Raw genomic sequence first — 20871 nt, 5'->3', positions numbered from 1 at the left:
GATACATCCATCTTGAGTGGCCATGCATAGCATGGCTTATAGCTTCATGGAGTTCTGCAAGCCAGTACAAGGCTGTTTTCCATGAGGGTGAAATAATTATACTTAGCATATGTTAAATGAGACACAGAAGGGCACAAAAACTGAGATGGGAGGAAAAGGAATACTAAAGTTCCTTGTACTCCCTGTGCCACTCGCTCTAGGGATTCTAATTTATTTACTTTTATATTCTATCAGTACAACAGTAAGCAGTGCATGTAACTGCTCAGTAAATACTTTTTGAACGGATTCACTACATATTCTGTTGAATATTATAATTGCTTAGTTTCACCATTCATTAGCTATTTATTGAAGGTCACTGTATGGCAGAGACTTTCTTTGTCTTACCATTTGCCAGTTCAACTGAAGTGTAGAAACTTTGCTTGTAGCTAGGTCTCTTTACTCCGTTCACTTATTTCTTCTTAATTATTTAGTATCCTCTACACACAAAGAACACTGTATCAGATGGGGTTTGCTTCAGTCATCAAATATCAATAAGAAATTTATGAGAAGAAGGATAGTTTATTTTTTTATTTGCATTTTCTGCATCCTAACGTTCTCTTTTCCTTTCTAAAGTTCTATGCTTTTTTAAAAAATCATTTTCTTCTTATTGAGAAAACTTTCTTTATCCATACCTTGAGTAGGTTTGCTGGTGACAAATTCTCTTAGTTTTCCTTTCAGAATGTTTTTATTTTACCTCATTTTTGAAGGATGTTTTCAGCAAGTGTAAAATTCACAGCTGACAGTTGTTTTCTTTTAGCACTATATTTTGACTTTGTGTTTTTTTTTTAAATATAGATACTAGGAAGTAGTTAACATATTGAAATAAGTCAGAATCAAATACACATGAGTAATAATGGCGGACATTTGTGGAGTACATACTATGCTAAATGACTTGTATAAAATAACTCAATTATTAGGTAGTCCTTTATTTGTATGAATATACATGCATACATAGACATGCATACACATGCATTTATAGGTTTTTGGTATATGTTATAACTTCATCATATCGTCATCATTTGTTTCATACATGAAACCCGTGCCTTTAAGAGGTTCAATTACAAGCTTACTGATGTAGCTAGCAAGCAGAACACGTAGGACTTGAACTCAGAACTCAAATGTTCAAACACTACCCCCAATTGACTATTCAGATGCTACATTTCAAAAAAAACCTTTCCAGAATTGCTGTCCTAATCTATTCATGTATCCTTATAGTGTAAGCAGCAATTAGTACATTACAGTATGTTTTTCATCATTAAACTTTGAGTCATTTGTAGTGAGGCCATGGACCTACAATCCTAAGGCAGTTCCTGTTTCTGGAGGCAGGGTTTTCTTAGCACTTTTCTTTCCATATACTATCATTTATTGTTTTTTAATTAATTAATTAATTTTAATTGGAGGATAATTACTTTACAATATTGTGATTTTTGCCATACATTGACATGACTCAGCCACGGGTGCATGTGTCCCCCATTCTGACCCCCCATCCACCTCCTCCCTTCCCCACCCCTCAGGGTTTTCCCAGAGCGCTGGCTTCAAGTGTCCTGCTTCATGCATTGAACTTGGAAAGTGTCGCTCCACTTCCTCTTGTCCGTCATGGTTTCAGCTAAGAAACCTACTGCTATTTTCATTCCTTTCTCAGTGACACTTTCTCTCTGACACAGTGAGGTACAGCTGGAGGACAGGGTGAGTGTATATATTAAATTTCTGCTTGTGTCTGCAGATGCCATCCTGACAAAAGTGGAGTACTGCCTCGCACTGCTTCCTTTTTAGTTGGGTGCAGTGGAAGTCTAGTGCCCCCTTTTGCCCTACTGAAGACTTCCCACCAAAGCGGGATACCAGCTGGCGGTGTCTTATTGCCTCCACGCAGAGGATCTGCCCTGCTACCCCCTGAGCTCTGGGACCTGGTGGGAGGATGTGGAGGGTGGTGCACACGCGCTGTTGCAGGCTGGTGAAGGTGGCGCCACTGACCTAGCAGGGGATGGAAGAGAAGCGCCTCTCCTGGTCCCCTGAAACTGCAGAAATGGCTGGGTTTCTACTCTCTTGGGTTGGAGTAGGGGGTGTTCGTGTGTACTTAGTCGCTCAGTTGTGTCTGACTCTTTGCGACCCCATGGACTGTCGCCCACCAGGAGTAGGGTGTGTACCCTAAAAAGGTTTCCCATCATTCGGCCACTGTTTTCCTGGTCCTGTGACTAAAGGGAACAGGCTTCTTCCTGAGCCTTTTTCTGTCTGTCTCGGGGTGTTTCCAGGTTGTAGACTTCTCCAGCATCCTGTCTGGGATATATAAGACACACTAAGGAAATCCTGGTGTGTTGTTCCTTAATTCCCAATGTTTTTAGGCTGTCCACCTCCTTATTTCTATCTTTTAGTCTTCCTATGCTTGTTTGGTGTGTTATGCCTGGGTGTTTTAGTTATAAGAGGGACAACTTGGATGTAATGGAGCTGTTCAATCCTGCCCAGAATGCCTTATCGTTTATAAAATGGAAAAACTATTGTGTGCTTTTTTATTGCAGGTTAGTGTTATGGACAGTTGTACTAATGATGTAAAATATTGAATCTTTAAAAAAAAGAACTATATTTGAACACTGTCATTTGTTCTACCTTAGAATTCAAAAGCAGGAAGTGGGGGAAAGTCACACATTACCTGGGATAATCCTAAAGAATTAGAAGGCTACATCCAAAAACTCCAAAATGCTGCTGAACGACTTGCCACTGAAAATAGGAAACTGAGAAAATGGCACACTACATTTTGTGAAAAGGTATATATTATATATAAAATTTAATAAGTTATGAATAGTATTATTTAAAAAGTAATTTGGATATACTTTTAAATAACTTACTTGGGAATAATTTGAGACTTGCTGGTGCTGGTGCTGGTGCTAAGTTGCTTCAGTCGTGTCCGACTGTGTGACCCCATAGACGGCAGCCCACCAGGCTCCCGTGTCCCTGGGATTCTCCAGGCAAGAACACTGGAGCGGGTTGCCCTTTCCTTCTCCAATGCATGAAAGTGAAAAGTGAAAGTGAAGTCGCTCAGTCGAGTCCCACCCTTAGCGACCCCATGGACTGCAGCCCACCAGGCTCTTCCATCCATGGGATTTTCCAGGCAAGAGTACTGGAGTGGGGTGCCGGTGCCTTCTCCGAATTGAGACTTAAAGTTGAAAATAGAGAGTTCACAGTTGTCCTTCACCCAGCTTCCCCTATTGTCAACAACTTATGTAACCATAAGTGAAGTGAAAGTGAAGTTGCTTAGTCATGTCCGACTCTTTGTGACTCCATGGACTGTAGCCTACCAGGCTTCTCCGTCCATGGGATTTTCCAGGCAAGGGTACTGGAATGGGTTGCCATTTCCTTCTCCAGGGGATCTTCCTGACCCAGAAATCGAACTCAGGTCTCCTGCATTGCAGGCAGACACTTTACCCTCTGAGCCACGAGGGAAGCCCATGTAACCATAGTATATTTATCAAAACTAGGAAATAAACTGTTTTGAATTTTACAACTTTTTCATTGAAGTCCTTTTCCTTTTCAAGGGTCCAATCCCAGATCCCACCTTGTATTTACATTTGAAGGCTCTGTAGCCTCTTCTCCCTGAGTCTTACCTTGTGTTTCATGACCTTGATACTTTTGATGAGTACTGATCAATTATTTTGTCTGTTGACTTGATTTTATATGATGCCTTCTCATTTTTTAGATTGAGATTATATGGTTTTAATAGGAATACCGCAAAAGTGATATTTTGCCTTTCTCAGTACATTGATCAGATATTGATATGTGTTATTATAGGTGGAGTTAATTTTGATCACTTGGGTAAGGTGGTGCCTGTCAGGTTTTTCTATTGAAATTTTTGTGTTCTAATTTTTGACAGGTGGTAGTTCTTATGAACATTGATTTGCTTCGGCAGCAACAGCGGTGGAAAGATGGATTACAAGAATTGAGAACTGGCTTAGCAAGTGTAGAAGCGCAGGTAAAGTGTTTTACTTTATGTCTACACTCAGAAATATGAAATTTTCAGGATTTGAATATATTAATTGATGAAAAGTTCATAAAGGTTATCTGTAAATCTTTGCTAATGAATTTCTAATAAATTTAGGATTTAACTGAATTATATATAAAGACCATAAATTAGCAGCACTTTTACAAGTAAAAGTACAAGCTTTTGTTTGTCTTATGGAATGCCAAATCCCTTAATTTAGACTCTGTAAACAGGTTTTCTGACTTGGTGCTTAAATATCTATCATTCGTTAGTTTTCTTTTAAAAGGTGATACGTCTATTGTGACAAAGTTAAATGTAGGCAGAAGTCAAATTACTGAAATAACTGTTTCAGAATTTCTTTTTGTTATATTTTAGTAAATGTTATTTCCACATATATTTTGATATTAGATGATCTGTGTAAAAGTAGTTAGCACAGAATCTACCTTGAGATGTTGGTGGAATATGAGTTAGGTATTTTAAACATTTATATTTTTTGGTTCAAATGTTAAAAAATTAATAAAAATTTAAGTATTAGAATTTATATGTTTATGGTTATATGGAAGCAGAAAAAGTATGTAAAGTATTCTGAGCATTCTCATATTTTAAATTTATCATATTTTTAATGTGCAAAATATTTAGGGAGTGGGAAGGGAATAGAAGAGTATATTTGATGGGAATTTTGAAAAAGTGCTAAGAAATTTATAAGATATGGTTTCTGTTATTACTGTTGTTTTTATAGGATCATAAAATAAAGTCCACGTATAAAATTCATTTACTAGTAACTTGATTTTTAAAATTTTGCTGGTCTTTTTGTATACTTTTTATGAACACAAAGATTAGAGATTTTCATATTTGACTTTAGATATACAAGTAGCAATTAATATATGTTTAAGATATTTAAGATGAGGGATTTTTTGCTTATAATTTTACCAAATGTTACGTAAAAGCATTAAATGGAAACCCATTCTACCACCTAATTATTAAATAAAAAAATGTGACTATAACTTTAGGGATTTCAAGCAAGTGACATGCATGCGTGGAAACAGCACTGGAATCATCAACTGTACAAAGCCCTGGAGCATCAGTATCAGATGGGCTTAGAAGCGCTTAATGAGAATCTACCAGAAATAAATATAGATTTAATATACAAGTAAGATTTTTAAAACCCAATTTAGTTTTCAGTCTATAATTTTTCAATAATTTATATTTTAAGGTTATTTATTTGCTTTCAGACAAGGACGGTTGCAATTCAAGCCTCCTTTTGAAGAAATTCGAACTAAATATTATAGAGAAATGAAGAGATTCATCAGCATTCCTAATCAGTTTAAGGGAGTGGGTGAAGCAGGAGATGAATCTATTTTTTCTATTATGATTGATAGAAATGCAAGTGGATTTCTGACTATTTTCAGCAAAGCAGAAGATCTGTTTAGGAGATTGTCAGCTGTTTTACATCAGCATAAGGTATGGGACATGAATTTGTCGGTCCTATTATAATATTCATCTGATTGAATTAGTATCAAATGTACAACTCAATAGTTGATATTGTGTGGCATAAAATAAAAATATGCAAACCAGAGGGCCCAAGTTGAGGATTCTGTTAGAAATCTAGATTTATGCTACAGATGAGAAAAAAGTTACCGTTAATTTTTTCTCTTTGATTATTTGAAGATTTGAGAAACTAATTTTTCTTTCTTTTCTTCTTTTGAATGATATATCAGCTTGCAATTTGATATGACTCTCTTGTGTCATTTTTAGTTCCTTTCAGAAAAATATATAGAAAAATGTATCCTTTTCTTCATTCTTTGGACTGAGAATATGCCATAGCGGGAAGCCTTCTGCGTTAATGAAATTGACATGATTTAATTTCTTACTTTTGTGTAGATGAATGTGAAAGTGAAAGTTGCTCAATATGTTCCACTCTTTGCAGCCTATGCAGTCCATGGAGTTCTCCAGGCCAGAGTTCTGGAGTGGGTAGCCGATCCCTTCTCCAGGGGATCTTCCCAACCCAGAAATCGAACCCAGGTCTCCCGCATTGCAGGCGGATTCTTAAACTGAGCTGCTGAGGAGTCCCAAGAACACTGGAGTGGGTAGCCGATCCCTTCTCCAGATGATTTTCCCAACCCAGGAATCAAACTGGGTCTCCTGCATTGCATGCAGATTCTTTACCAACTGAGCTATGGGTGCATCATACTAACTCTTCAGAAATAAACTCTAATTGTTTTTATTGTTCATTTTATTGATCCTGAGGAGTGACTGAGAGTTCAGTAAATTTCTTAACTGCCACTGCAGTGCTGCTTCTGCATTTTATTTTTCTAGGATTAATTGAATCTGGACAGTGTCAGATTTGTAACCTATAGTAGCTCTTGGCTTGGTAGAAGTGGTTTTGTGTTTGTATACATCAAACTTGAGAATGTAAAGCAAAGTTTTTTTGCAATCTCTTCAAAAAAGTTTTATGATTACTGTACTTTTATATATATATATTTTCCCTGTTCATTTTTTAGGCTTTATGGTAATGATTATATGTACATAACTTAAGTTGAAATTTACCTAAAACTTCTCTTTTGCCTCTTTTTATTGTTCTTAATATTTGGACTCTAATCTTTTAAATGTTCATTTATTAGTTCTAATTTTTAAAATAATATGTTTTTCATTTAAATAGGAGTGGATTGTAATTGGGCAAGTTGATATGGAAGCTCTAGTGGAAAAGCATCTTTCTACAGTTCATGATTGGGAGAAAAATTTTAAAGCACTGAAAATAAAAGGGAAAGAAGTAGAACGGCTTCCAAGGTATAATACAGAAGTTAAAGAAGTTAAAGTAATGTTTAATATAGTGGCAGTTTTTACCATGGGTATAGACAGGTGCTCTTCACTTAGTGGTACTGAAGACAAGTCATTGTCTTACCTTCTCCAGAGCTCAGCTATAATGCTTGAGAGTCATCTGAGTAGAGCATTGCTGAGACTGAGAGAGCCTCTTCTAGAGGTTCCGCTGGCTGAGACCTAGTTGGATAGAATAGACTGGGGAAGAGGCTTCTCTCAGATCTAACATTTGATGTGCCTGGGCATAGTCTAAGAACTTTGAGAAGCTACTACTAGTGGGAGCATCAGTTCAGTTCAGTTTAGTCGCTCAGTCATGTCCGACTCTTTGCGACCCCGTGAATCGCAGCACGCCAGGCCTCCCTGTCCATCACCAACTCCCAGAGTTCACTCAGACTCACGTCCATCGAGTCAGTGATGCCATCCAGCCATCTCATCCTCTGTCATCCCCTTCTCCTCCTCCCCCAATCCCTCCCAGCATCAGAGTCTTTTCCAAGGAGTCAGCTCTTTGCACAAGGTGGCCAAAGTACTGGAGTTTCAGCTTTAGCATCATTCCTTCTGAAGAAATCCTAGGGCTGATCTTCAGAATGGACTGGTTGGATCTCCTTGCAGTCCAAAGGACTCTCAAGAGTCTTCTCCAACACCACAGTTCAAAAGCATCAATTCTTCGGTGCTCAGCCTTCTTCACAGTCCAACTCTTACATCCATACATGACCACAGGAAAATCATAGCCTTGACTAGATGGACCTTAGTCGGCAAAGTAATGTCTCTGCTTTTGAATATGCTATCTAGGTTGGTCATAACTTTTCTTCCAAGGAGTAAGTGTCTTTTAATTTCATTGGGGGATATTTGACCTTAATTTTGTATGGCTCTGCCTTTCAGAATGCCCCGAGAAGCACACAAAGCAGTGCTGCATCTAGGTAGTGCCCTAAATGTGGAGAAAACCCTCTGAAAGGCATTTCATAACCCAGAATATCCTCTTTACTCTCTGAAATTCATATCAGTTCTGGGTTCTGAGCAGTCAAGAAAAAATATGAATTACTAAAATGTAAATAGCTCATTTACAAGCTGGTTTTAGAAAAGGCAGAGGAACCAGAGATCAAATTACCAACATCCACTGGATCATGGAAAAAGCAAGAGAGTTCCCCAAAAAACATCTATTTCTGCTTTATTGACTATGCCAAAGCCTTTGACTTTGTGGATCACAATAAACTGTGGAAAATTCTGAAAGAGATGGGAATACCAGACCATCTGACCTGCCTGTTGAGAAATCTGTATGCAGGTCAGGAAGCAACAGTTAGAACTGGACATGGAACAACAGACTGGTTCCAAATAGGAAAAGGAGTGCTCGAGGCTGTCTATTGTCACCCTGCTTATTGAACTTATATGTAGAGTACATCATGAGAAACGCTGGACTGGAAGAAACACAAGTTGGAATCAAGATTGCCGGGAGAAATATCAATAATCTCAGATATGCAGATGACACCACCCTTATGGCAGAAAGTGAAGAAGAACTAAAAGCCTCTTGATGAAAGTGAAAGTGGAGAGTGAAAAAGTTGGCTTAAAGCTCAACATTCAGAAAACGAAGATCATGGCATCTGGTCCCATCACTTCATGGGAAATAGATGGGGAAACAGTGGAAACAGTGTCAGACTTTATTTTTTTGGGCTCCAAAATCACTGCAGATGGTGACTGCAGCCGTGAAATTAAAGATGCTTACTCCTTGGAAGAAAAGTTATAACTGGTAACCTGGATAGCATATTCAAAAGCAGAGACATTACTTTGCCGACTAAGGTCCATCTAGTCAAGGCTATGGTTTTCCCAGTGGTCATGTATGAATGTGAGAGTTGGACTGTGAAGAAGGCTGAGCACCGAAGAATTGATGCTTTTGAACTGTGGTGTTGGAGAAGACTCTTGAGAGTCCTTTGGATTGCAAGGAGATCCAACCAGTCCATTCTGAAGGAGATCAACCCTGGGATTTCTTTGGAAGGAATGATGTTAAAGCTGAAACTCCAGTACTTTGGCCACCTCATGCAAAAAGTTGACTCCTTGGAAAAGACTCTGATGCTGGTCCTTGGAAAAGACTCTGATGCTGGTCCTTGGAAAAGACTCTGATGCTGGTAGGGATTGGGGGCAGGAGGAGAAGGGGACGACAGAGGATGAGATGGTTGGATGGCATCACTGACTCGATGAACGTGAGTCTGAGTGAACTCCGGGAGTTGGCATGCTGCCATTCATGGGGTCGCAAAGAGTCGGACACGACTGAGTGACTGAACTGAACTGAATCTATCTTTACTTTCTGTGTTTTATTTCTCCTATTGTTGTTTGTGCTTTGAGTCCAGGATAATAATTTATTTTATAAATCTTTAAATAAGTATGTTACATACTGTGACAAGTAAAACATTTCAAAATTTGAATATATTCATGTTGATACTTTAGTATTTTATAATGTGTTGCTGCTGCTGCTGCTGCTGCTAAGTCGCTTCAGTCATGTCCGACTCTGTGCGACCCCATAGACAGCAGCCCACCGGGCTCCCCCGTCCCTGGGATTCTCCAGGCAAGAACACTGGAGTGGGTTGCCATTTCCTTCTCCAGTGCATGAAAGGGAAAAGTGAAAGTGAAGTTGCTCAGTCGTGTCTGACTCTTAGTGACCCCATGAACTGCAGCCTATCAGGCTCCTCCATCCATGAGATTTTCTAGGCAAGAGTACTGGAATGGGTTGCCATTGCCTTCTCTGTTATAATGTGCTACTTTAAAAAAAATGATACATTGGATTAATAAAAACTGTAGTATTATAACAGAACCATTGTTTAATGAAAAGCTATTATGTATGAATGTGTGTAAGGCATTTTTATTATATAAATTCTAAATGGGCTTAAGGATCACAATGATAATTTTGGGTGTATTACACAAGATCATAATGACACTCTTTTCCTCCACTTAGTCTTTTTCATGTCATAATATGTCCTTTGGCATTTTTCAGTGCTGTCAAGGTAGATTGCTTAAATATTAATTGTAACCCTGTGAAGACTGTGATTGATGATTTCATCCAGAAGTTATTTGACTTGCTTGTTCTTTCTTTGAAGAAGTCCATCCAGGGTAAATACACTTGTTAATTGTTTTTAGTTATGAATATGAGTCTCAATGATGTTTAAAATAAAAAATAATCTGAGAAAAGTATGAAATAAAAATCAGCTTAAGATGATAATTTTAGTAAAGTAGGAAACTCCATGAGGTCTAAAAATTGAAGACTTTTTATTATTTGCAGTGTGAGCTAGTATCAGTTTGTTGCATATTTAACTGAAAAAGGGGGTAATTCTGGTATAATGTATTTGTCCTTACCTTTTCAAAGGACTTCAGGCATGCCTCAGAAATATTGCAGGTTTATTTCCAGACCACTGCAGTAAAGAGATTATTGTGATAAAGTCATGTGAATTTTTTGGTTTTCCAGTGCATATAAAAGCTTTGTTTACATATACTGTAGTCTGTTAACTGTGGAGGAAGCATTGTGTGTAAATAAACAATATACATGCCTTAGCTGAAAAATGCTTCATTGCCAAAAATTCTAGCCATCATGTGAGTTCAGTGTGTCATGATCTTTTTGCTGGTGGAGAGTCTTACCTGGATGTTGATGGCTGTTGACTGATCAGGGTAGTGTTACTGAAAGGCAAAGCGGCCGTGGCAGTTGTTTAAAATAACACAGTCAAGTGTGCTGCATTGACTGACTCTTCCTTCCATGCACAGTTTCTCTGGAGCTTTCAGTGCTGTTTGACTGCATTTTACCCACTGTAGTACTTCTTTCAGAATTGATGTCAGTCTCCTCAAACCCTCCACTGCTTTGCTGACTAAGTTTATATAATATTCCAAGTCCTTTGCTGTCATTTCTGCAATCTTCATAGCGTCTTCAGCAGGACTAAAGTCTCAAAATTATAAGTAACCACTTGTCTGCTCATCCATTAGAAGCAGCTCCTCATTTGTGAAAGTTTTATCATGAGATTCCAGCAATTCATTCACATCTTTAGGCTTCACCTCCAGTTCTAGGTCTCTTGCTGTTATTTATTTATTTATTTATTTATTTATTTTAGTTTTTTATTTTTTAAATTTTAAAATCTTTAATTCTTACATGCGTTCCCAAACATGAACCCCCCTCCCACCTCCCTCCCCACAACATCTCTCTGGGTCATCCCCGTGCACCAGCCCCAAGCATGCTGCACCCTGCGTCAGACATAGACTGGCGATTCAATTCTTACATGATAGTATACGTTAGAATGCCATTCTCCCAAATCATCCCACCCTCTCCCTCTCCCTCTGAGTCCAAAAGTCCGTTATACACATCTGTGTCTTTTTTCCTGTCTTGCATACAGGGTCGTCATTGCCATTTTCCTAAATTCCATATATATATGTGTTAGTATACTGTATTGGTGTTTTTCTTTCTGGCTTACTTCACTCTGTATAATTGGCTCCAGTTTCATCCATCTCATCAGAACTGATTCAAATGAATTCTTTTTAACGGCTGAGTAATACCCCATTGTGTATATGTACCACAGCTTTCTTATCCATTCATCTGCTGATGGACATCTAGGTTGTTTCCATGTCCTGGCTATTATAAACAGTGCTGCGATGAACATTGGGGTACACATGTCTCTTTCAATTCTGGTCTCCTCGGTGTGTATGCCCAGCAGTGGGATTGCTGGGTCATAAGGTAGTTCTATTTGCAATTTTTTAAGGAATCTCCACACTGTTCTCCATAGTGGCTGTACTAGTTTGCATTCCCACCAACAGTGTAGGAGGGTTCCCTTTTCTCCACACCCTCTCCAGCATTTATTGCTTGCAGATTTTTGGATCGCAGCCGTTCTGACTGGTGTGAAGTGGTACGTCATTGTGGTTTTGATTTGCATTTCTCTGATAATGAGTGATGTTGAGCATCTTTTCATGTGTTTGTTAGCCATCCGTATGTCTTCTTTGGAGAAATGTCTTGCTGTTTTTTAAACCACATCTTTAGTTACTTCTGCCACTGAAGGCTTGAATCTCTCAGAATCATCCAGGAAGATTGTAGTCAGCTTCTTCCAAACTCCTGGTAACATTGATGTTTTGACCTCCTCCCATGAATCATGAATGTTTTTAATGGCATCTAGAATGGTGAATCCTTTTCAGAAGATTTCCAATTTACTTTTCTCAGACCCATCAGAGGAATCAGTGTCTGTGGCAGCTGTAGCCTTATGAAGTGTATTTCTTAAATAATAAGACTCGAATGTTGAAATTACTTATTGATCCATGGGCTGCAGAATGGATGTTGTGTCAGCAGGCATGAAAACAACATGAATCTTGTACATCTCCATCAAAGCTCGTGGGTGACCAGGTGCATTGTCAGTGAGCAGGTGTATTTTGAAAAGAATCTTTTTTTTCTGAGTAGTAAGTCTTAGCAACGGGATTAAAATATTCAGTAAATTATGTTGTAAACAGATGTGCTGTTGTCAGGCTTTGTGTGTGTGTGTGTGTGTGTGTGTGTGTGTGTGTGTGTGTGTGTGTTTTCCATCAGCCTTTGTTGTTCTGTTTCAAGAGCACAGGCAGAATAGATTCAACATAATTCTGAAGGGTACTAGGAGTTTTGGGGTGGTAAATGAGCATTGGTGTCAACTTACCTGCATTAGCCTCTAACAAGAGTCAGCCTGTCGTTCGAAGCTTTGAATACAGGCATTGACTTCTCTCTCGCTGTGAAAGTCCTTGATGATATCTTCTAATCGAAGGCTGCTTCATCTGCCTTCCAAGTGTGCTGTTTAGTGAGCTGCCTGCATTAGCTGTCTCAGCTAGATCATCTGGGTGCCTCGCTGCAGCTCCCCATCAGCGCTTGCTGCTCCATCTGGCACTTTTCATGTTGCGGAGATGCTTCTTCCTTTAACCTCATGAAGCAGCCTGTGTTGGCTCAGGCTTCTCCTCTGCAGCTCCCTCGCCTCTTAGCCTTCACAGAGCTGAAGAGGGGTGGGCCGCGCTGTGAATCAGGCTTTGGCATACGGGGCTTATGGCTGGTTTCATCTTCTGCCCACATCACTGGCACTCTCTTTGGATCCGCAATAATGTTGTTTCACGTTGTTAGCATTTGTGTAGTCACTGGAGCAGTACATTTAATTTCCCTTAAGATCTTTTCCTTGGCTAAATGTTTGGTGCAAGAGGCCTAGTTTTTGGCCTATCTCATCGTTAGGTATGCCTTCCTCACTAAACTTAATCTTTTCTAGCTTTTGATTTAAAGTGAGCGATGTGTCACTCTTTAACTTGAATACTTAAGAGGCCATTAATTGACCCAATTTTAATATTTTTGTGTCTGAGGGAATTAGAGAGGTGGAACAGTCAGAATATATACAACACTTATCAATAAGTTCGCTATCTTATGTGAGTGTGGTTCATGGTACTCTAAAACAATTAATAGTAACATCAATGATCACTGATTAAAGATTACCATAGCAAATGTAACAATATGAAAAAGTTTGAAATATTGGGAGAATTACCAAGATGTGATACAGAGACATGAAGCAAGCAAATGCTGTTGGAAAAATGGCACTGATAAACTTGCTCCATGCAGGGTGGCCACAGACCTTCAATTCGTAAAAAATGCAGTAACTACAAAGCACAATAAAGTGAAGCACAATAAAACGAGGAATGCCTGTACTATTTTCCAAAATATCAGTGTTTCTTTTTTATTTAAATTGAAATATGTTCTAGCATATTATTTAAAAGACTGAAAAAGTTGCCAACTTATAGTAAAATTTACTAAGAGTGAGTAAATACATTTTCACTTTCTTCTAACAATTTTTAAATGTGATATAAAACAATTTCATGAGAAGAGTTCTTTTTGCTTATTCTATACTTTGGATTTTTCTTTATGAAAGCAAATGACAACTTAGGATTTACTGTATTTCATATAGTGATTGCTTCTAACATTACTTGGTTTAGAAATTATGTAATTGAATTTTTTTGATGATAATATTTCTTATATTTCAGTGTTTCCTTTTCAGCTCATTTACATGAAATTGACACGTTTGTTACTGAGGCTATGGAAGTCTTAACAATTATGCCCCAGTCTGTGGAAGAGATAGGTAATGCAAATTTACAATATAGTAAGCTACAAGAACGGAAGCCAGAGGTGAGAATCACAAAGTCATTTATTTGCTTTTAACTGTACTGGAATGATTAAATCACGTAATATTATGTGACTGCACATATCATATAATTATAATATTATAAGGACGTCTATAAAATTAGTCTGCTTATGACTGGACTCTTGATGTTATGTTATTGTAATGAAACTGTAACCACAATATATATTGCTTTCAGAAGTATTTGTGACCTTTTATGATGTGGCTTAATAGAATAAGGCTAAACTTAAATAGTTCATGCTGTTACTTCCAAGGTTGTACTTTTATGATGCTTAAATATGAAGTTAGTGCTGAATTAGGAGTACACACACACACATACACACACACACACACACGATGGAAGAGCTCTTAATTAGAGACAAAGATAAAAAGGTGGTTAAAGATTCATAAAAACAGGATCCAGAAGGCTAGAACCTAGAATAAACAAGCCAAAATTTATAGAACATGTTATAGGTGATCTTAGTTATGTTTGGAGGAAAGAGGAGAAATAATTCAAAACAGATACAAACTTTTATGTATTCCTCTTACGTGATAGGTTGAAAATTATAAGATAGATTAGAGGTGAGAGAAATAATATACCTTCATGGTAGAATGAATTATAAATTTTATATGGTAGGCTTAAAGGTATAAAGAGGGTTTAAAGGCAAATAAAATAGTGTACTTGTCTAGTGGAAGGAAGTAGCTAAAGAAAGAATAGCATAGTGAGCTGTGGCAGTTAGCTAAATCATGGAGGCATTTATTTGACAAATACTATAGATTGAAGGGAGGAGGAGAAGGGGACGACAGAGGATGAGATGGTTGGATGGCATCACCAGCTCGATGGACGTGAGTCTGAGCAAGCTCTGGGAGTTGGCGATGGACAGGGAGGCCTGGCGTGCTGCAGTCCATGGGGTCACCAAGAGTCGGACAGACTACAGATCACCTGATATATTGCAGGCTTTGTGCTAGGCACTGTGGTTGCAAGTATAGGTTGCTCTGTGTTACTGAAATCTGCATTCGTGTGTAAGTGTGTGTTGTGTGTGTGTGTGAGAGATGGAGACGGAGAGAAAGAAAGGAGCATGAGGAGCTAGATTAGTAAGAGGATGAGCGTGCCCAGCTGCGCGATGTTTCTCAGGGTGGTGATCCTGGAGACCGTATCAGACAGATGACGTCTGTATGCACTGGGACCTGCAGGGTAAGGAGGCAACCGCTCCGAGATTTAGAGGGCAGATGGAACAGTGGATACGAAGATCTTAAGGTAGAGGACCTTGATATACTTAAGGAAATGAGATAGGTGTAAATATTGTCAAGAAACTTAGTTATCAAGAAAGCCATATTATTCAAGGAAAAAGTGGTTTGAGTGAAATTAGAGAAGTAGGCAAGGGCCAGATTATGAAGGGACTTTCAGACAATCCTAAGGAGTTTGAGTTCTTTTCTGAGAGTAGTGGAAAAATTTTAGAGGGATTTAAGCAATGAGAAGATAAATGTGGATTGCATTTTGAAGTGATTACTCTGGCTGCTTTGTGGAGAATGGATTGAAGGGAGACAATAGTAGCAGAGAGTTAGTAGGATACTTCAGTTGGTGTACAAAGGATGATCCAGGCTTATACCATGGTCGTCTGATGTGTTAGAAGTAGACAGGGGATTAGAGGAAAAGAAATAAACATATCTCTTAGGTTTTTGGCTTAAGCAGCTAGGAAGCTAATGGTACCATTTGCTGAGATGAAGATGACTAGAGAGGAGTTGTTTGGGGATTGGAGGTAGCAGGGATTGACATGTCATGTAGAATGAGGAATTTGGAATTTAGAGTAAAGGTGAAGATTAGAGATATACATTTGGAAATCATTTTAATATTCATGATGTTTAAAGCCATGGAATTGAACTAGCTCATCTGATTGACAAACTGCAGAGTGTATAGAATAAGGTTTGAGTATTTCAAAATTTAGAGTTCAAGTATAGATGGAGGCAGCAAAGGAGATTGATAACGATGTGGGATGAAAGACATGAAGCATATCATCACAAAAACTAAGGGAAATAGATGTATGTTAGGAACTACATGTGAGGCAGGGTGTGGCATGAGACAGAATAAAGAGCTAGGCAGAATCCAGGTCATGTGAGCCACATGATTCTATGGACACTGAGGAGTCGCTGCTGAGTTTTCAGCGGCAAGATGTTACAGAAGGGTGTTTTGGTATGTATCTCTGTTGGTGTGTGGATAGGTAGCTTTGCATGCAGATAGACTTGGAAACGGGCTTACAGGTGGCACTAATGGTAAAGAACCCTCCTGCCAATGCAGGAGACAGATATGGGTTTGATCCCTGGATTGGGAACATCCCCTGGAGTATGAAGTGGCAACCCACTCCAGTATTCTTGCCTGGAGAACCCCATGGACAGAGCAATCTGTCAGGCTACAGTCCATGGGGTCGCAAAGAGCTGGACATGACTGAAGCAACTTGGCTCGCTTACATGTGAAACACAAACTTGGAAACTTGTAATGTCTTCACAGGCTTAAGTTCTTTTCACACTGGAAATGAGAATCCTACTCTTTATGGCTTCACTGATAGCTCAGTTGGTAAAGAATCTGACTGCAATGGAGGAGACTCCAGTTCAATTCCTGGGTTGGGAAGATCCCCTGGAGGAGGGAAAGGCTACCCACTCCAGTGTTCGGACCCGGAGAATTCCATGGACTGTAGAGTCCATGGGGTCCCAAAGAGTTGGATGCAACTTTTACTTTCTGTCTTCTCTCTCACTGGTGTTCCTAGTACAACATGGGTTCTTGGTTAATTGTTTCTCTGTTTCTCAGGAATTGCAAACTGGCTATTGAGATGTATTTGATTTTGTGTTGTTGTTGTCTGTTATATAAGCATAATTATTTTTAAATATCTTTCAATGGATTTTACTGCTTTGATGAGTAGCAAAAGTACAGTTATAAATTATAGGACACTATTGTTTTATGGCGCTTTAAAAGATCTAGAAGCAATTTGAGCAGTTTAGCACTTACTGACCTACACCTGGACTGTTTAATGGACTGCTAATTATATACAACTCAGGGCATTTCAGGCAGAAGCTAAATACAGAAGCTTGATTCTGATTCTTCAGTTTTTCCTTTCTTTCTTTCTTTCTTTTATTGTTTTCTTTATATATATATATATTTTGTTGAAGTATAGTACTTACAATGTTTCAGGTATACAGCAGGGTGATTCATTTATATGCATATATTATTTTTCAGATTATTTTCTATTATAGGTTATTACAAGATATTGACTGTAGGTCCCTGTGCTATACAGTAAACCTTTGTTGCTTGTTGCAACAAAAATTGGAAAACATAAACTAAATGAAATGGTAGCACTGAATATGAAATAGAAAAAGTGAAACAAACTAGATAAAAGTAAAAGATCATATAGTCCAGTTGTTTTTGAACATGACTGCTCAATAGAAACATATCTGGAACTTTGGAGGAAAAAAAGCAATACCTGAGCATTTGCATTTTTCAGAAAATTTCAAGATAATTCTGATATGCGTCTGGATCATAAAAAGTGATTACAGATTTTTCTATTAAATGGTAGTTTTGGTGATATAGAATTCTATAATTTTTCTGTTTGTTGACCAATCATGATACAATCATATTAAGTGGGTAATTGCTACATAATCACAATAGTGAAAGATGTTTCTCAGATTTCACAATCAATAGCCAGACAAAAAAGATAATTAATTGCAAACCATAAAAGTCTCCAGCATTTTCTTTGAATGGAACCTGTATAATAAGAATGTTACTTTGAACAGGTTTAGTATTGTCTTTCTATAATCACGATTTAATTTAGTTTCATATTACCACTTTCATTATCCTTTTTAACTGATGTTTGAGTGCTTTAGTTGAGTTTGCATGTAATAATATATATTAGAAACTGTATCTAGAAATTTAACAAATTATATAAAAGCAAAAATCCTGAAAAACAGCAAATCATAAAACAATTTAAAATAAGTGGAATCTTAATAAATTTGATAAAGTATGTTGTTTTTCACATATTTTTATTTTTAGATTTTGCCCTTATTTCAAGAGGCTGAACATAAAAATAGACTTTTACGGACTGTGGCAGGTGGAGGTGTAGAAACAATTAGTAATCTGAAAGCTAAGTGGGATAAATTTGAGTTGATGATGGAAAGTCACCAACTTATGATTAAAGACCAGGTAAGAAGCTTTCTTTGTTAAAATGAGAACAGTTTTTTCCCTCATTTACAATTTCTTGTCGTTATTCCATTATAGCTCACATTTTTAAGAATTTTAGATTGTTGATGGAATTGATTTCCCTCAGCACTTCTATGTAATAAGATATTTGTATAAGTAATGATCATGTCACAGAGTTTACCTTCACTTTATGCCACACCAGAATACATGTGACAGTCTTATCAGACTTGCTTATGAATGGTTTGTTACCTGCTGTGTGTGGTGTCCTGTAAGAGTGCAGTCTGGAAGATTGTGCTCATATCCTACTGACCAGAACCTAGTGTTCTGGTGGTGAGCTGCATGGGGGACTGGGAGATGCCCTTCTTTATTAAGCAGCTGTATAATCAGGTAGAACAACTGCATGTCACTGAGTAAACTTTTTTCATCATATTAATTAATTTTGTTGATAGTTATCACAGATGCTGTTAGTCACATGAATGGTTTTGTAATGTTGATGTTTGCAGTATATCTTTTGTTATTGTAAATTTAGTGTCTAATTTATTTTTGAGTTAATTTATTGTACTTGAAATAAATAATGAAGAAGAATCTTTAGAAAAGTTGATATTGATGTTTTTTGACCTTTAAATAGAAAATATTGGAAGTAAAAATGTGAATATAAAGTAGAAATTTACATTGAGTTAAATTATGTATACTCTTGACTTACAGATTGAAGTGATGAAAGGAAATGTCAAATCACGTCTTCAGATTTATTATCAAGAACTTGAAAAATTTAAAGCTCGTTGGGACCAACTAAAGCCTGGTGATGATGTTATTGAAACAGGCCAGCCGAATACTCTTGATAAAAGTGCAAAGTCAATAAAAGAGAAGAAAGTTGAATTTGATGATCTTGAAGTCATAAGAAAAAAGCTGCTGTATGTTTATTCTTTAAAACTGACAGTGCTCATTTTGGAAAAAAAGTTTTATGTTTATATATTAAGCTAATAATGTACCTGTATCTGTTATATTAATGTCTTTTTATAAGCTTCACCAGGTTTAAAAATACCAGTATTAAGTGCTCATGCTACTGTTTTCTTAGGAGTTGTTGAATAATGTTAGGAAAGAGAAAAGCAAATAAAACCAAGTTTCTGGTTGGACCTAGAAATAGAAATAATAGAAGTAATAATAGCAAATTAAATAATAATAGAAAATTAAATTTATTTGAAAGTTAAATTAAGGAGTTGGAATATACTTGCTTTATATGATCTCATTGTATTTGAAAATGGAATATATAAAATTAATGGAAAATTACTTTTAGAGCTTCTGGAAAATGAACCTAGTGAAAAGATGAAACTTAAAAACATTCATTGTTTTATGTTATAATAATATAAAATATTAAGTTTAATAATTGCGTTAAATAGTGTATATTAATGCATATTCATGGAATCTAGAAAAAGGGTATGCTGCTGCTGCTGCTGCTGCTAAGTCGCTTCAGTCGTGTCTGACTCTGTGCGACTCCATAGACGGCAGCCTACCAGGCTCCCCCGTCCCTGGGATTCTCCAGGCAAGAGAAAAAGGGTATAGATGATTTTATTTGCAAAGCAGAACTAGAGACACTGATATAGAGAACAAATGTATGGACACCAAGGAGGGAAAGGGTGGAGGCTGGGATGAATTGGAAGATTGGGATTTATATATATACACTCCTGATACCATAAAATATGAAATAGATACCTAGTGAGAACGTACTGTCAGTCAGTTCAGTTCAGTCGCTCAGTCATGTCTGACTCTTTGTGACCCCATGGACTGCAGCATGCCAGGCCTCCCTGTCCATCACCAACCAGCTCCTGGAGCTTAATCAGACTCATGTCCATCGAGTCGGTGATGCCATCCAACCATCTCATCCTCTGTCGCCCCCTTCTCCTCCCAGTTTCAATCTTTCCCAGCATTAGAGTCTTTTCAAACGAGTCATTTCTTCACATTAAGTGGCCAAAGTATTGGAGTTTCAGCTTCAGCATCAGTCTTTCCAGTGAATACTCAGGACTGATCTCCTTTAGGATGGACTGGTTGGATCTCCTTGCAGTCCAAAGGACTCTCAAGAGTCTTCTCCAGCACCACAGTTCAAAAGCATCAATGGTTCAACTCTCACATCCATGCATGACTACTGGAAAAACCATAGCTTTGACTAGATGGACCTTTGTTGGCAAAGTTGTGTCTCTGCTTTTTTTTTTTTTAATTAAAAAAAACTTATTTTATTATTATTATTATTTTTTTACTTTACAGTATTGTCTAGCTTGGTCATCCCTGGTGGCTCAGATGGTAAAGCATCTGCCTACAGTGCAGGAGCCCAGGTTCAATCCCTGGGTCGGGAAGATCTCCTGGAGAAGGACATGGCAACCCACTCCAGTACTCTTGCCTGGAAAATCCCATGGATAGAAGAGCCTGGTGGGCTGCAGTCCATGGGGTTGCAAAGAGTCCGGACACAACTGAGTGACTTCACTTTCACTTTCACTTCTAGGTTGGTCATAACTTTCCTTCCAAGGAGCAAGCGTCTTTTAATTTCATGGCTGCAATCACTATCTGTAGTGATTTTGGAGCCTCCCAAAATAAAGTCTGTCACTGTTTCCACTGTTTCTCCATCTGTGTGCCATGAAGTGATGGGACCAGATGACGTGATCTTAGTTTTCTGAATGTTGAGTTTTAAGCCAACTTTTTCACTCTCCTCTTTCACTTTCATCAAGAGGCTTTTTAGTTCC

The 20871-nt window shown here is 37.8% G+C and overlaps 1 protein-coding gene across 2 annotated transcripts in view; it reads left to right on the top strand.

Moving 5' to 3' along the window:
* Window positions 1–20871, top strand: part of DYNC2H1 (dynein cytoplasmic 2 heavy chain 1) — a 388746-nt gene that overhangs the window by 32520 nt on the left and 335355 nt on the right. For both annotated transcript variants that reach the window (XM_060399635.1, XM_004015967.6), the window contains exons 14-22: window positions 2646–2798; window positions 3902–4000; window positions 5020–5159; window positions 5242–5470; window positions 6669–6796; window positions 9807–9922; window positions 13834–13961; window positions 17993–18142; window positions 18845–19050. In XM_060399635.1, coding sequence (XP_060255618.1) covers window positions 2646–2798; window positions 3902–4000; window positions 5020–5159; window positions 5242–5470; window positions 6669–6796; window positions 9807–9922; window positions 13834–13961; window positions 17993–18142; window positions 18845–19050 — 1349 coding nt within the window. The remainder of the gene's footprint in view (window positions 1–2645; window positions 2799–3901; window positions 4001–5019; window positions 5160–5241; window positions 5471–6668; window positions 6797–9806; window positions 9923–13833; window positions 13962–17992; window positions 18143–18844; window positions 19051–20871) is intronic.

This window comes from Ovis aries, chromosome 15 (genome assembly GCF_016772045.2).
Source record: "Ovis aries strain OAR_USU_Benz2616 breed Rambouillet chromosome 15, ARS-UI_Ramb_v3.0, whole genome shotgun sequence".
Lineage (NCBI taxonomy): Eukaryota > Metazoa > Chordata > Mammalia > Artiodactyla > Bovidae > Ovis > Ovis aries.
This window is presented reverse-complemented; position numbering and strand designations above follow the sequence as displayed.